This window comes from Nannospalax galili, unplaced genomic scaffold (genome assembly GCF_000622305.1).
Source record: "Nannospalax galili isolate Female #2095 unplaced genomic scaffold, S.galili_v1.0 scaffold335, whole genome shotgun sequence".
Taxonomy (NCBI): Eukaryota; Metazoa; Chordata; class Mammalia; order Rodentia; family Spalacidae; genus Nannospalax; species Nannospalax galili.
The window spans coordinates 3,080,241-3,096,722 of NW_008337842.1; the positions used below are offsets into that span (position 1 = coordinate 3,080,241).

Consider the following 16,482-nt stretch of genomic DNA (forward strand, 5'->3'; position numbering starts at 1 on the left):
TGCATATGCGTTTCTAATCTCTGTATATCTGATTATTACTAGTCACAGTCAGTTACTTTCTGAGCTCCTTAGCATTTGAGCATGGATATAAAGACATCAGGTAGATTTCAGTGATAATGTTTTTCACATATACTAGTTATTAAGGAGCAAATTTTTATGCTTTGAAGAATTTTTTTTTTATAGACTCACTTCCCAGGTAGTGGGCTTCCACAGCCTCCCTCCCCCCACTAGAGCCCTTATTCTTTGATATCCCTGCTACTGTCTGCTGTGTTGTTGGCACCCCAGCCAATCCCTACTACTTGCCCTTCTGGTGACTATCTTTCCATTGATAGAATTAAAGAGAGGATCAGCAGTCAGAAAGGGGTATCACCTGAGACTTTGTTGAAGTACTTTGCTTGATTTTATTGTTTTCAACTTGTATCTTGGAAGGCACAGTTGATATTCTTTTTTGTTTTTGTTTGTTTGTTTGTTTTTGAGACAAGGTCTCCCCTTAGCCCCAGCTGGCCTGGAACCAGGCAGGCCTCAAACTCACAGAGATCTGCCTGCCTCTGACTCTCAAGTGCTGGAATTAAAGGCATGTGCCACTGTGCCTGGCTGGTATTCTTATTAAATATGCAAATGACAGAAAACCAAAAGAGATAATTGACTGAATAACGAAATCAGGGTAACAAACAATCTTGATTCACTGTAGCAGTGACCTAAATTTAACACATGGGGAGGAGATAGGGCTCAGGGTGGAGCACTTGCCTAGCATTGGAACCAGCCCTGGGTTTGATTCTCAGCACTGCAAATTAATCAACAGTGAAGTATGACAGGTGTACTGCAATATGTAGGTGTTTTCTATTCTAGTTAACCAGTACAGCATTAAAAGTGACATATAATAAAATGATAAGTATAAAATCCTTCATGTTTGTTAATAAGAAAGGCCACTACTTTGAGTACTTGCGTTATGTCATACATTATATAAAACAAGACGGTTTTGTAATTTAACCTTGGCAAGATCCCTATAAGACCACAGTCATAGTGATGCTGGCAATAGTTATATCTAACATATAACTTCATAGTACTTACTGAAGTCTAGGTGTTGTTCTAAGCACCTTTTCTTGTTTTGAGACAGGGTCTCACAATGTAGCCCCAGCTGGCCTGGAATTTGCTACGCAGACCATTCCAAGGTGACCTTGATCTCACAGCTATCCACTTGCCTCTGCCTCTTGAGTGCTGGGATAAAAGGTGTGCATCACCACACCCAGCTGTTCTAAGCATTTTAAACTTAATTCTCATAATAACCCTACAATGTGGACGCTGTTATTATCTACTTTGTGTATGTGAGGAAATGGGGACAGGGAGGTTAAATCACTGACTAAGGTCACACACTTGATTGGGGTAGGATCCAACCCAATGCAATGGAAGAGTATTGAGCCAGGAGTCTAGTTCCAAATTCTTCACAGGATAGTTTTGTTTCCCTCTTTTTGGATGGGGATCACGAAGGTTAGAGAGTTGAGAAACTGCTAAATTTCTAATAAGCTGGAGGACTGGGATTCAAACCCACAATACTGATTTTGTAGCTGATTTGTGTTTTCTTTTGATTGTTCTTCCTTCCTGCAGGCTTAGGACCAGGTGTCTTGATTATCTGTTGTAATCTTGATAAGAATCTTGTGAAGCTGCCTTGCAACCTCCATTGACTGACAGGAAACTGAAAGTCATAGCTATTTAAAACAAGGTGCCAAAATTATACAGATAGTGAGGGTTTTGTTTTACATCTGTTTTGTTTTATGTGCTGGAACTCACAGTGTAGCCCAGACTGGCTCTGAATGCAAGACCCTCCTTTCCTAAACCTTTTCCAGAGCTTGAATTGCAAGTGTATGCCACTGCACTCAGTTAATAGTTGAAAAGTTGCAAGTCACATCGAGATCTGTCAGACTCAGTCTATATTCTTAAACACTTTGCTGTACAGGGAGGGAAAGATGTGACAAATCCAGCAGCATTAGTGGAGAAAAGTACTTGCAAATTCAGTGTGAGGTCGTGATGTGCTGCCACTGCCAGCAAGGGAAGAGCTACCCGAGGCTGCCTCCTATGGCACAGTACTCAGAGCCAGGGAGGTGACAATTCCACATGAGTCTTTACTAGAGGAGCAGACCTGGTGCACTGTGTATGCAAATACTTTAAAACAGGATATGAGCCTGCCACATAGTGTGAACCTCATCCAGATGTGAGCTTGCCAAGCTGTGGTGCTATCTAAGCAACATACCCACAGGAAGAGCTGTTAGCAAGCTGAGAATATTTAGCCTCCTAAAAAAGAAAACTCAGGAGGCCAAATAGCTCATATATAAAATATCCTCATGTGGTGGAGGATTACATACAATCTGTGTAAATCCAATGCCAACTAGGTTGCCTAGGTATAAAATCGAAGAGGTGGATTTGGCTTCATACACCAAATAGGCTACTATTTGGAGCTTTTTGGACATGAAATGGTTTTCTGGGTAAGAGAGAGAGTTCATCTTGCTCTTGAAGAAATTGAGTGATCAGTAATTGTGGCCGTTAAAGGCTTATATCTATTAGTAGAGTGGGTTTAAAGAATCATCTGGGGGAACATGTTAAATACTGATGAGCGTGCCTTACCTTTAAAAGATCACTTAAGTAGATCTGATATTAAGATCCAAGAATCTGCATTTTAATAAGCAACCCAAGTGGATCCTAATCAGGAAGTCACTGACTTACCCCTGGGGAGTAATTGAGACTACATTCAGAACTCCTCTACTTGCTCCACAATGAAGCATTTGCTAAAACAACAGCAACAATAACCAGTATTCAATGAACATGAGGTTGGTTAACAAAAGATTGACTTAAGTTTTGTAAGACATCCAAGATAAAATTCAGAGATGAAATTATTAGAATGTAGACTATTAGAATACAGAGGGAAAAGGCTACTTTTTTTTTTTTACTCTTTGTCATAAAAGATCGTATTTTAATAGCAAATCAGAAACCATAAATCCAGTTTGAAAATAAACACTTTGGAGACTACTCTATATATGCCACAGAGGAATCAGATGGAGTCCTGGGGAAGAAGCTATGTGATTATCCTAATGGAGAGCACTTGTATGGTGGAACCCACCAATCAGCTCTAGGTATATATGGAGTGACCTAAAACTCACAAAACACGTGTGGGTAAGAGTTAGCAACAAATAGTATAGTATGGTTGAACTAAAGGGATTTTTCCTGGCAAGTGTACGTTTAATTAATCTTAACTCTTAGTGTACAACTTTGCAAGCCACATTTTCCAACTGCTGTCTCCTGAATGTTTTCTCCTCTGTGAGTATATTCTTAAAAAGTGGTCATTTTTGCTGGGCGTGGTGGCATACGCCTTTAATCCCAGCACTCGGGAGGCAGAGGCAGGCAGATCTCTGTGAGTTCAAGGCCAGCCTGGTCTACATAGTGAGTTCAGGCCAGCTGGGGCTACAGAGAGACCCTGTCTCAAAAAGACAAAAAAAAGTGATCATTTGTGTAATTTTCTGTTCCACATTAATAAGTTTTATGCTTAGGCTGCACGTTGCTCTTCATTTAAGTGTTTTAAACATTTTTAAGACATTTTCTTTAGAAAAACTGTAAACAGGAAAATTGTGGAACTGAGAGTATCTGGTTGTGCTAATATGCTTACTTAGTTCACTAAGGATTTCTTTTTAGCAAACGATTCAAGTTTAAGGCATATAAAGTTTCCAAATGGCAGATACATATTGGTGCTAAGTTAAGCCTTGGTTTCTAGGTGATCTTTCTTTGCTTCTGTTCAGTAATGTCTGCTTTCCTCACAGCTTTTGAATCATGAGAGATGAAATTGCAACAGCAGTATTTTTTGTCACAAGACTGGTAAAAAAACATGAAAAACTGAGCAAACAACAGATAGAAAACTTTGCACTGAAGCTGATGAAAATTTTGTTTGAAACGTACAGAGGTCACTGGTACCCCAGCTGTCCTTCTAAAGGGCAGGCTTTCAGGTGAGAGCAGTGCAGGGGATCGATTAGCAATGACAGCTGCTAGGAAAACACAACAAATTTTGGTGTCTGTCTCCAAGTAAGGAAAGTCTTCCGGGTTCTCAGTAGATCGTTTGAACATGGGTTTGAAAGGCAGAGGTGTGGTAGATGACAGTATAGTTGACAGCTACATACATGTATGTGAGGTGCATTAGACAAAACATTTTAATTTACCTATTTTATGTATATGAATGTTTTGTATACATGTATGTAAGTGCATCATGTATGTGAAATGCCCTTAGAGACCAGAAGAGCGCATCAGATCCTCTGGAATTGTAATTACTGATGGTTGTTGCCACCATATGGGTGCTGGGGACTGAACCCAGGTCCTCTGCTGGAGCAGCCAGTGCTCTTCTGAGCCATCTTTCCAGCCCCAAATTAGACAATTTCTAAACTGTGTTTACCATAATAGATAAACAGTGAACATCTGGTAACCTAATATGTGATTTAACAACACAATAACACATATTCCAAGTCCCTTTAGCAGAAGCTGGTGATGTTTTACTTGTAAGAGTGGAGGGTGAAGGAGGATGAGGGGAAGATCGGTGTAAAGTCAGAGCTGTACCCACGATGTGATTTTTTTTTTTCCTGCTGAAGTACCTGTCATTATGCCTTCATTTCCCATTCCTTTCTGCTTAATTCTCCTAAGGTGTATCAGGATAAACAATAATCAGAATAAAGACCCTATTTTAGAAAGGGCTTGTGCTGAAAGTAATGTGAATTTTTCTCACCTGGGACTTCCAAAGGAGATGACCATATGGGTGGATCCCTTTGAGGTGTGCTGTAGGTGAGTAATTTCATGATTTGTGTGGTTGGTGATTCCTAGAGACTTTGGGTTATTTAGTTGGCTCTATGTATCTTAGTGAAAGATAATGCCTCAAAGCCTTGTTTTAGCAACAAGGACATTGTTTGATTTTAGATGCAGATTTTTTATTAGACAGCACACATCTCTTTTAGGGATGGAGGGATTAGCAAGCACAAAGATACTACAGTGTATTTGCAGTATGACTAATCATTTGCAACCTATTGAATACTACAGACTCCTAACTTTTAGTATCATAGGCAACGTCAGGAAGGAAGAGGAATCATCCACCACCACAGGGGGACAATTCAGTCCATTAATTGAATCAAAATAAACTTTTTTTTCCTAACTAAATAGAATACCTGTTACAGGATCTCCTCCCTAATCAAATGAACACAGTAGCTTCACATGATAATGTACTTCAACTTGCCTTTTTAGAGCCATCCCTTTAAATATAGCTTCTTAAAAGTTAGTCTTTTTTAAAGGGAGTGAGGCTAGACAAAGGCTCCAGGGAATGAACTCACACTGAGGAACATCTATGTAGATGGACTTGACAGGCCTTAACATACATAGCAAAATACATGAAGTCCTGGGGGTGGGCTATGGGGGCTGTGGCTAGGGAAGGGGAGCTAAATATGATTAAGATGTATTGTATGAAATCCACAAAAATTTGATAAAAATATATTTTTAAAAAGTTAGCATGTTAGGGGCCGGAGAGATGGCTCAGTGGTTAAAAGCACTGGCTACTTTTGCAGAGGACTGATGTTTGATTCCCAGCACCCACAAGGTGGTAACAAACGTGGGTAACTCCAGTTCCAGGGGATCCAACGCCCTCTTATGATCTCTTTAGGCATTGCACAACATGGGAGCACCTGCCTGCATGCAGGCAATACACTCACACATAAAATAAAAATAATAGATAAAATATTTTAAAAAGCATGTTGTCCCCAGACAAAATTAGAGATAAAATTTATGGGAAGTTGAATCTCTGATGAGCCTTTTTCTTTTTCCTGTTTAGGTATGGTGAGAAAAAGCATCCATTTACAGTTGCTTCTTTTAAAGGCAGATGGGAGGAATGGGAGCTAGCCCAACAAATCAGCTATGTGGTTGATAGAGCCACATCAGACTGCTCATCTGGCACATCTTCTGATGAAGAAAGCTGTAACAGAGAGCCTCAAATCATTCCTAAAGTCAGCAATCCGAAGAGTGTCTACCAGGTTCCATGTGTTCCATTCTTCTCTGTGTTCTTTTATCCTAATTCTAAAAAGCACATGCTCAGTGTAAAAAAACAGGAAAAGAATGAAGTTATAAAGATAACCTCTCCAATGTCAATATTTTGGCAGACCCATTTTCTATCCCCACAACACCTGGGTATTTGCCACTTGACTGAGTTAGGGGCTATGTGATTTTTTTTTTCTTTCTGTCATTCTGTTTCTTCACACATTACTTGAAGACACCTGGGTTTACTTCCACTTAAATTCCTTATATTAATTTTAGTGGCTTCTGTTTTCGTTTGAGACAAGGTCTCTCTATGTAGCCCAGGCTGGCCTGTTGCTCACCATTCTTCTGCCTCTTACCTGTTAGAGTGCTGAGATTACAGGTGTGGACCACCACACCCAGTTTAGTGCATTTGTTTTATTAATCAAATACCATACCATTTATAGACAGTCTAGAATATTTTTTAGATATTTTGTTATTATATGTATGAGTGTATTGCCTGCATGTAAGCGTACCCGTGTCATGCAATGCCCATGGAGGTCAGAAGAGGGTGTTAGATCCCCAGGAATTGGAGCTACCAACCATTGTTAGCCACCATGTGTGTGCTGGTATTTGAACCTGGGTCCTCTGCAAGAGCAGTCAGTGTTCTTAACTGCTGAGCCATCTCTTCAGCCCTGACAGCCTAGAATATTTAAGAAGGATTAAAACTCTTTAATTTTGGCACTAGTGCAGTTTATTAAAATGAAAACCTTAAAAAAAATAACTAGGTTAGCTGGGTGTGGTGGTGCACGCCTTTAGTCCCAGTACTTGGGAGGTAGAGGCAGGCAGATCTCTGGATCTGAGTTCAAGGCCAGCCTGGTCTACATAGTGAGTTCCAGGCCAACTGGGGCTATAGGGAAACCCTGTCTTAAAACAAACAAGACAAAACAAAAATCTAACAAAAAACAACAAAAAATAAACAACAAACAATCCAAAACAACAGGCCAGCCTGGGCTAAAACAATAAAAAACAAACAATCCAAAAAAAAACAAAAACAAAAAATAAACCATAACTAGGTTCAAAGCAGCTTATCTTAAGAGAAAACAAGGCCCAAACCATCTAAAACAATAAAATCACAATCCATGAAGAGATATGCATATCATAATAAAATAAATTTCATGAAACAATCTTATATTTACTGGCATCCCCCTCCCCATATTTCTAATTGTAGTCAATAGATAATTTCAGGCATCTACAGTTGATTTTGTGACCCATAGTTTGAAAAGCACAAATCTAGAGAGAGTCTCTGTTAATACTTTGTGTGTGTAATTGTATCTTAACCATAGTAAAAATTTAACTTTTTAACATTCAGTTGCCTTCCCCTCAATAATTATCAGCTATTGTTCTAGATTTTTTTTCACATTGTTGCTTTATAAAAAAAAGTACTAAAACCCCAAAATACTAGCTTAAAAAATTGACATCATTGTAGAAGTTCATCCTCCCCTCCCCTCCCCTCCCTTCCTTCCCCTCCCTCCTCTTCCCCTCCCTCTCCTCCCCATCCCACTCCCTCCCTCCCTTTGTTCCTGATACAGGGTCTCAATCTGTAGCCTTGGCTGGCCTGGAACTTACTATGTAGACCAGGCTAGCCTCAAACTCACAGAGATCAGTCTGCCTCTGCTGAGTGCTGTCAAGTACTAAGCTTACAGGCAAGAAGTTATTCATTTATTTTTGGAAATTATTTCTTAAGATTTGAGTCTCAGGGACTGGAGAGATGGCTCAGTGGTGAAGAGCACTGGCTGCTTTTGCAGAGAACCCAGGTTTGATTCCTAGCACCCACATGGTGGCTTAACAACCTTCTTAACAACCAGTTCAAGTGATCTGACACCCTCTTTTGAACTCTTCCAGCATTGCATGGCACAGGTGAATTAAACCTACATTTACGCATTATACTCATACACATAAAATAAATTTTTTTAAAAAGATTTGATTCTCAGAAATGGAATTTCTGGGCCATTCATTATGAATACTTTACTGGTTTCTAATTTATGGTTCAAGTACCTATTAGAAAGTTGTATTTTGTTTTTTTGTAATTTCACTAGTTCCATGTTTAAAAACAAACTATTTGCCCTGCCATTTTTCCTAAAATTGACCTGTTCTCATTAGAAATAACTTGGAAAATGATAGCTATAACAAAATTAAGTGCTTAAAAGATTTCCATATACCCAAATGTTTTAGATACTTGCTATTTCATGAATTTTCCCCCATTCTATAAAGTCCTCATGTATTACCATAACTTCAAAAATTTTTTTATCTTTTTATTTTATGTGCATGAGTGTATTACCTGTGTAAGTGCACCTGTGTCATGCAATGTCCACAGTGGTCAGAAGAGGACTCAGATCGCCTGGAACTGGAGTTACGAAGTGTTGTTTGCCACCATATGGGTGCTGGGAATTGAACCCAGGTCCTCTGCAAGAACAGTCAGTGCTCTTAAAAGCTGAGCCATCTCCAGCCCCATCATAGCTTTTTTTTTTTTTTTTTTGTCTTTTTGAGACAGGGTCTCCCTGTAGCCCCAACTGTCCTGGAACTCACTATGTAGACCAGGCTGGCCTTGAACTCACAGAGATCCACCTGCCTCTGCCTCCTGAATGCTGGGATTAAAGGCGTGCGCTACCACGCCCGGCATATATTATAGCTTTTTATGGGTCAGAAACATTTTAATCCTTTCTTATGTTATTGGCAAACATTTCAGTTTTCTAAACTATATGTGTAGCTATATGTATATATATACATACATATATATGTGATCAATTCTGTGTGTATAGCGTGCGTGCGCGCGCGCGCACACACACACACACACACACACACACACACACACACAGAGCTGCACCTAGGGCCTCATGCATGATAGGCATCTGCCTCTGAATTATATCCCCAACCCTTTTGTTACTTAATTTTTTTGTTTTGAGACAATGTCTCACTAATTTCCCCAATGAGGCCTTGGACTTTTGATTCTCCTGCCTCAGCTTCCCAAGTAACTTAAAGACTTGCAACATAAGTTTAAATAATTTTAGTTGCATTTAAGAATTAATTTTGCTTAAAGGTATAATTAATGACCTTTAAAGTATATAAGATACTGAAAATTTTTCTGTAGGTGACTATTTACTTACGTTTCCTTTAATTTGTAATCTCTACACTTTTGGACAGCTTCACTTTTCATAGTTAGTCCTGAGAACTGCCAATGAGGCTATGATTGTCATATGTTTTTCTTCTCCCTCCCCCAGGTTGAAAATTTGAAACAGCCCTTCCAACCTTGGTTCTACCATCCCCGTAGAAAGCATGTGGCAGATGGCCGTGGGGGCCTTCCAGGGATCTGTTACCACCCAGGGCCCAGGAACCCTAAGTGTTACAGGACTGTGGGATGCCGGGTAGACAGGTACCACTGGGTCAATATGAACAAACAAAGGCAGTCTCGGGAGAGCTCGGGTGAGAGGCCATGCTTCCCCTAAAGTGAAAATAAGTCTAAAGATAAGAAATCTCCCATATAGAAAAAATAACTGTTAGGGATTAGAGCACATGAAAGTGAGTCCTTTATCACTCTGCTTTTAGCTTTACTTTTAATTCTTATTTAACTTTTTATAAAATTTTATGAAATTCTCGTGAATGTGCCCAGCAAAGTAATAGAATGGAGATATTACCTGTGATAAAATAAAATTATGGAAAGTAAGAGTTGAAATAAACTGTTTTTAATACCTTCCTAGATCAGTTTGTTGCAAGATAGTGTTAAAAGTTTGCTTCCTCATTAGTCATTGTTTTAAAAGTAGATTTTTAATTAAGGAAGAGTGATCCTAATATAATGCTACTCTGGCTTCTTTATTTGTTCTAACCATTCTGTTTTATGTCTGGTAAATTGTTCTTTAAGGTACAAAATTTTCTTTTTATGTCTCTTTAAACATTTGATTTACTGGTAAAATTGTTAATAGACTTAATAATATGTTGGGTTTTATAAAACCGATATCTGATGCTTACAAAGAATTCAAGTGAAGCAGAGAAATAACACTACCAAAATAAATAAATAAATGAAAATTTCTACCAGCTACATTATTAATATTAAATGACTGTATTTACAGACTTCCTTTGTACATATACAGATTTTAAAATGTTTTATTTTTTTATTATGTGTATGAGTGTATTGCCTACATGTATGTAAGTGCACCCCAGTTATGCAATACCCACAGAGGTCAGAAGAGGGCGTTGGATCCCCGGGAACTGTAGTTACGGACAGTTGTTAGCCACCATGTGGATGCTGGGACTACACCCAGATCCTCCACAAGAGCAGCCAGTGCTCTTAACCTCTGAACCATCTCTCTAGCCCCTATATACAGATTTAAGAATGGATACACAGAGCCATTGAGATGACTCAGTGGGTAAACGCACTTGCCAAGCCTGATGACCCCTGGGTTTGATCCCCAGGACCCACATGGTAGAAAGTGAGACTGACCCCTACAAGTTGTCTTCTGACCTTCCCATGTACACCATGGCACTCATACACCCATTCCCCAAATAAATAAATGTAAAAAAAAAAAGATACACAGATAAGCAATTCTGCTAGAGACCCATATTACAGGGACTACTTATTCAGTATTTAAATTTGGTTTTATCTGATTCTACTAAAACACCAAACAACCCTGAAATGAAATTGAAAGTGGCCCTGAAATGGTCCAAAGTTTTTCTATAATAAAGTATCTTTCTTAAGTTTTGTCTGGAATTCAAAAAGGAGAGCATCAGGAGGCTGTCACAGAGCTTAAACTTTTCCCTTCAGTTTTCTATATTGATTATTTGTTGCTATGCCCTGGATTGGGCTGCCATTCTTTAATTTTTGTCACTTCCCATGCTACTTTTGTGTTAATGTGTGTGCACATGCATGTGTGTATATGCACATGGAGGCTAGAGATCTACACTGGGTGTCTTCCTCAATTGCTCTCATGTTTTGAGGCAAGGTCTCTCAGGGAAACTGGAGCTTGCAGATTGGCTAGACAGCCTGACCTAAAAGCCTCCTGTCTCCTCCCCAGTGCTGGGATCACAGGCTCATGCAACCGTGCCTAGCTTTTTTTTTTTTTTTTTTTTTTTTTTTTTTTTGACATTTCAAGCAAGCAATTTACAAAAATAGTTTGTATATGGGCTGAGGAGATCAGTTGGTAAAGTGATTGCCTTGTCAACACAAGGACCCAATTTCTATCTGCAGAGCCAAATTAAAAAGCCAGATGTGGATGTACAAGTTTGTAATCCCAGCACTGGAGAAATAGAGACAGGTGGATCCCTAGGGCTTGCTGGCCAGCCTAGCCTAATTGGTTAGTTTCAGGTTGGTGAGACATCCCAAAAAACAAGGTGGATGGTGCCTGATGAAGGATACTGAGTCCAACCTCTGGCTTCACATGCGAGGACATACACATATTCATTCACCTTCCCTCCTCCATCCACAATTACTTTCTATGCAAAATTATTTTTCAGGATGGAATTTTATCCTTTGTCTTTTTTTATTGATTTTTTTGTGTGTATTTCATACAGAACATCCCAAAAAATCTTAGTCATCTTTATACCCTCATCCCAAATGGCACCCTCCCATAGCTCCCCCACCCTGCACTGGAGCCCATGTACTCTGTCATCCCTGTTACTGCCCACTGTGTTGTCAGTGCCCCCAGCCGTTCCCCAGTGCAAGTCCATCCACTGAGTCTAGTCAGCCTATCTAGAGTCCATTGTTTCAGGAAGATCAGCTCTTCTTCACCTAGCAGCAATCAGTTGCCAACATTCCTTTAGATAAGATTGGGGTCTGCTGTTCGTTTTCCCAGTTCTATGCTGTGTTACTGTGTGCCTGAGTTTGCATGGGACTGGTGTATGCTGACACCATTGCCATAGACTCATATGAGCAGGTTCCCAGGAGCTTGTAGGACTCTGTTTCCATATGGTCATGCCCATCCTCCCCGGCTCTTACAATCGCTCCACCCTCTTCCACAATGGTTGCTGAGCCTTGGGTGGATGAAGTTTAATAAAGGGCTCCTGTCCAAGGACTGTTATTTAGCAGACTCTTGATCTCCACACTTTGGCCATTTGTGACCGTTTGTGTTCCTGGGCCTCTGCTGCATGAGGAGCTTCATTATTGAGCACTGAGTCCTTAGTGTCTTCTTCTTTATCCCTGTTCTATGTTCCATGAACCTTAGGTGTAGAGGTTGTATTGTAGATGTGTCCCTTAGGCCCGGGCAATTCATAGACAATGTCTGTGTGTGACCAGTTGTGGTACTTGGTATTAGTCTCTGACTGCTGCAAAATGAGCTTCTTTGATGAGTGGTGACTGGGATATTTGTCTGTAAATATAAGGATACATATTTTGTACATAGTAAGAAATCACATTAGTCTAGTGATGTGAGAGTTTTGGGGTTTTCTCTAAGATCTATGACCACTCTGGCCATATGTATTAGGTTATGTTATAGTACCACACTTGAGTTCCCTCCCTTTGAGTGGGATTTTAGTCAAATTAGGTAGCTGTTGATTGCCCCCAAGACAAAAGTGCCACTACTGCATCAATGGAGTATGCTATGCTGGCTGTTGATGTGGTTATTTGGTCTTGAAGCTGGTGCTGGATCATTCGTTGATGTTTCCCCTTGGCACTTTCATAGTGCTCTCCAAAGCTATGAGAGCTAGCCTGCAGGGGAAGTGGCTTCCAGGTCAGTTGCAGCTCTATTTCTCCAAATTCCGTGTCTGACATATGTTCTATCTTCAGCAGTAGAGTCTTACCTTCAAGTTCTGGGAGGCCATCAAGGGCTGTGGCAATAGCCTCAGTAATTTTGGGAGTTTCTTGGACCACCCTGGCCAACAACTCAAAGGAAGGTATCTCCTGTCTGGCACTGTTTCTTGTTATGTAGCCTTTAGCTATACACATGGACTCTTAAAGAAATATACTGATCACTTTAATCTTTGGTTATTCTTTCCTTTTGGGTGTTTAAGACCATACAGTTGGCCCAAATAAACCAATTTATTTTTACTCTTAAGGTCGTTTGAGGATCTGTTCCTCAGGGGTCACATGGACTTGGGAGGAGCCCCTGGCTCCTTTCTTTTACCAGTTCCATCTATGTGAAGATAAGTCAAAGGTCCTGCTCGACCATGGTTGGCTTCACTTGGAGGCATGGAGGAAATGTTTCCTCTGTATTGACTCTTCTTTTTGTAGACTGGACACTAGTTCAAGTCCATCTGGTGGGGTCTCCATAGCCTCCATCAACAAGAGGACAAGTGACTCACCACAGTTACAGGACATTTTGAGAGATGCTCCATAGCCCCCTGGAACTTAGTCGACCTAGGAAGGCAAGGAGCAAAGCTGTCCTTTAAGTCCCTCTGACCAGATTAGTATAGGCCTCAAAGTATGGCTGTTAAACATCCAATAAGGTTAGTTCCACAAGTCTGGTACTTTTAATTACCATGTGATATGTAGGTAAAGCTTGGGAAAAAACCAAATGTTCTCAGATAAACCTTGACTAGACATATATTTTTTTCCTTGAACTAGTTGTATGTATAATTTGTCAGTAGGTTGTTGGACTAATATAGTTCCCTCTGTTTTTTTAAAACTAGGCATTATTTATCTCTCTGTCTAACCCTTCCACCACGGTTTCCTCATTTAAAGTGCCCCCATTTTTCCCATTTCTCCCTTAATAATACCCTTCTCCTATGGTCCCACTTCTCTAGACCTCCTTCTTTTCCTTTATCCCCAATGTTTCTTGTATAACCCTCCCTCCCCCTACCATTTAAATAACCCCATTTTTATCCATATCTCCCTTAGTAAAACCCGTTTCCTACTGTTCTTATCTCTCAGCCTCTTTCTTTTCCTTGACCTCCCTGGTTCCTTTTCATTATCCTGGTTCCTGTAGTTATGTCTGGATATACACTCAGCTTATAAGGATTTGATGTTAGGATCCACATATGAGGGAGAACATATGTTGTTTGTTTTTCCGAGTATGTATTACTTCACTTAGTATAACAGTTTCTACTTCCATCCATTTACCTGTAAATTTCATGATTTCATTTTCCTTTACTGCTGAGTAGAAATGCATTATATAAATGTACCACATTTTCTTTATCCACTTATCAGTTGAGGGACACTTAGGTTGCTTCTATCTCTTAGATATTGTGAAAAGAGCAGCAACAAACATGGATGTGCAGGTGCCTCTGAAGTAGGATGAGTTCTTTGGGTATATGCCAAGGAGTGGTATAACTGGGTCAAATGATAAGTTCATTTTTTAGTTTTTTAAGGGTTTGCCACACTGTTTTCCATAGGGATTACACAAGTTTGCAATCCCACCAGCAGTGGATGAGCATTCTCCTTTCCCCACATCCTCTCCAACATTTGGTATCATTTATTCTCTTGATCTTAGCCAATCTGACTGGGGTAAGATGAAATCTTAAAATGATTTTAATTTGCATTTCCCTAAATACTAATGATGTTGAACACCTTTTTAGATGCTTCTTAGTCATCTTTAATTCTTCTTTTGAGAACTCTCTGTTACTGAGGTTTCTTCCGGTGTTGATTTTAAACTTTATTGTATTGTGGTCTGACAGAATGCATGGGATTATTTCAATCTTTTGTATTTGTTGAGGCTTGTTTTGTGTCCCAATATGTGGTTGATTTTGGAGAAAGTTCTATGGGGAACCGAATAGAAAATGTATTCTTTGGTGCTTGGGTGGAATATTTGGTAGATGTCTTATTTGATATATGATATTGTTTAATTTAGGCGTCTCTCTGTTAATTCTCTGTCCTGTTGACCTATCTAATGGAGACAATGGGGTATTGAAGTCCCCTACTATTAATTAATTGGGATTTAATCTGGGACTTAAAGTTTGTAGTACTGTTTTTATGAAGTTGGGTGTACCAGAGTTTGGTGAATATATGTTCATGATTGTAATATCTTCTTGGTCAATTGTTCCTTTGATCAGAATGAAGTGGCCCTCTTTATCTCTTCTGATTAGTTCTGGTTTAAAGACTATTTTTTGTCAGATATTAGAATTGCAACTCCTACTTTTTTCTTGGTACCATTTGCTTGGAATGTTTTTTTCCATCCTTTCACTTTAAGGTAGGGCCTGTCCTTGAAAATGAGATAGGTTTCTTGCAGACAACAAAAAGATGGGTTTTGTTTCTTTCTTTTTAAATTTTATTATTTTTATTTTGTCTGTATTTGTGTATTGCCTGTGTGTAGAGTGCACTGGTGCCATGCATTGCCCTCAGAGGTCAGAAGAGGCTGTCAGATCCCCTGGGTCTGGAGTTATGGACAGTTGTTAGCTGCCATGTGGGTGCTGGGATTCAAACCCAGGTCTTCTGCAAGGACAACCAGTGTTCTTAACCACTGAGCCATCTCTCCAGCCCCAAGGGTTTTGTTTCTTAATCCATTCAACTAGTCTGTGTCTTTTGACTGGGGAGTTCAGTCTATTGATATTTAAAGTTATTAATGAAAGATGTGTATTGATTCCTGTTCACATTCTTGGTGTAACTGGGCATGTCCACAGTTATATGTTCATTAAGTTTCTTTCCGTTACCCTTGGGTATAGTTGTTCTTTTCTTCAGCTCTTTGTATTGCATCCAGAACTCTCTGAAGAGCTGGTTTTGTGGACATGAATTCTTTCAGCCTCTTTATGTTATGGAAGATTTTTCTTTCCCCTTCGACTATAATAGAATTTGGCTGGGAAAGTAATCTGGGTTGGCGTCCATGGTCATTTAGTGCTGGGAATACTTTGGTCCAGGCTGTCCTGGCTTTCGTAGTTTGCACTGAAAAGTCAGCTGTAATTCTGATGGGTTTTCCTTTATATGTGACTTATTGGTTTTCCTTTGCTTTTGGTATTGTCTCTTTGTTCTGAACGTTTAGTGTTTTTACTATGATGTGCTGTGGAGAGTTTCTTTTCTTCTTCTGTTTGGTGATGTGCTTCTTGTATTTGTATGGGCACGTCTTTCTTTAATTTTGGGAAATTTTCTTATATAATTTTGTGAACATATGGTCCATATCATTATCCTGAGAGTCTTCTCCTTTCTGTATGCCTATGATTTGTAAGTTTGGTCTTTTTATGGTGTTTTTACTATGATGTGCTGTGGAGAGTTTCTTTTCTTCTTCTGTTTGGTGATGTGCTTCTTGTATTTGTATGGGCACGTCTTTCTTTAATTTTGGGAAATTTTCTTATATAATTTTGTGAACATATGGTCCATATCATTATCCTGAGAGTCTTCTCCTTTCTGTATGCCTATGATTTGTAAGTTTGGTCTTTTTATGGTGTCACACAATTCACAATTCTTCCATTCTTATGTTTTTAAAATTTTTCATAATCTTTTCTTGAGTTGTCTAATTTTCCACTTTGTCTTCCAGTCTTGATATTCTGTTTTCTATTTCATTCATCCTATTGGTGTGGCTTTCTCCTGTCACTTCTTATTGG

General features: G+C 39.4%; 1 protein-coding gene across 1 annotated transcript; it reads left to right on the forward strand.

Moving 5' to 3' along the window:
• Positions 1-3,788: 3,788 nt before the first annotated feature.
• Positions 3,789-9,530, forward strand: Btg4 (BTG anti-proliferation factor 4). The gene is made up of 4 exons (XM_008832820.1): positions 3,789-3,989; positions 4,675-4,812; positions 5,846-6,044; positions 9,306-9,530. The coding sequence occupies exons 1-4, from the start codon at positions 3,817-3,819 to the stop codon at positions 9,528-9,530; spliced, it is 735 nt and encodes a 244-aa protein (XP_008831042.1). The 5' UTR covers positions 3,789-3,816.
• Positions 9,531-16,482: the final 6,952 nt, after the last annotated feature.

Excerpts from the sequence above, each read along its gene's own strand:
- Btg4 (XM_008832820.1), top strand. The coding sequence starts at position 3,817 with ATGAGAGATGAAATTGCAACAGCAGTATTTTTTGTCACAAGACTGGTA. Across the intron at positions 4,813-5,845 it reads CCCTTTGAGGTGTGCTGTAG|GTATGGTGAGAAAAAGCATC; the intron begins GTGAGTAATTTC and ends TTTCCTGTTTAG. Across the intron at positions 6,045-9,305 it reads ATCCGAAGAGTGTCTACCAG|GTTGAAAATTTGAAACAGCC; the intron begins GTTCCATGTGTT and ends TCCCTCCCCCAG.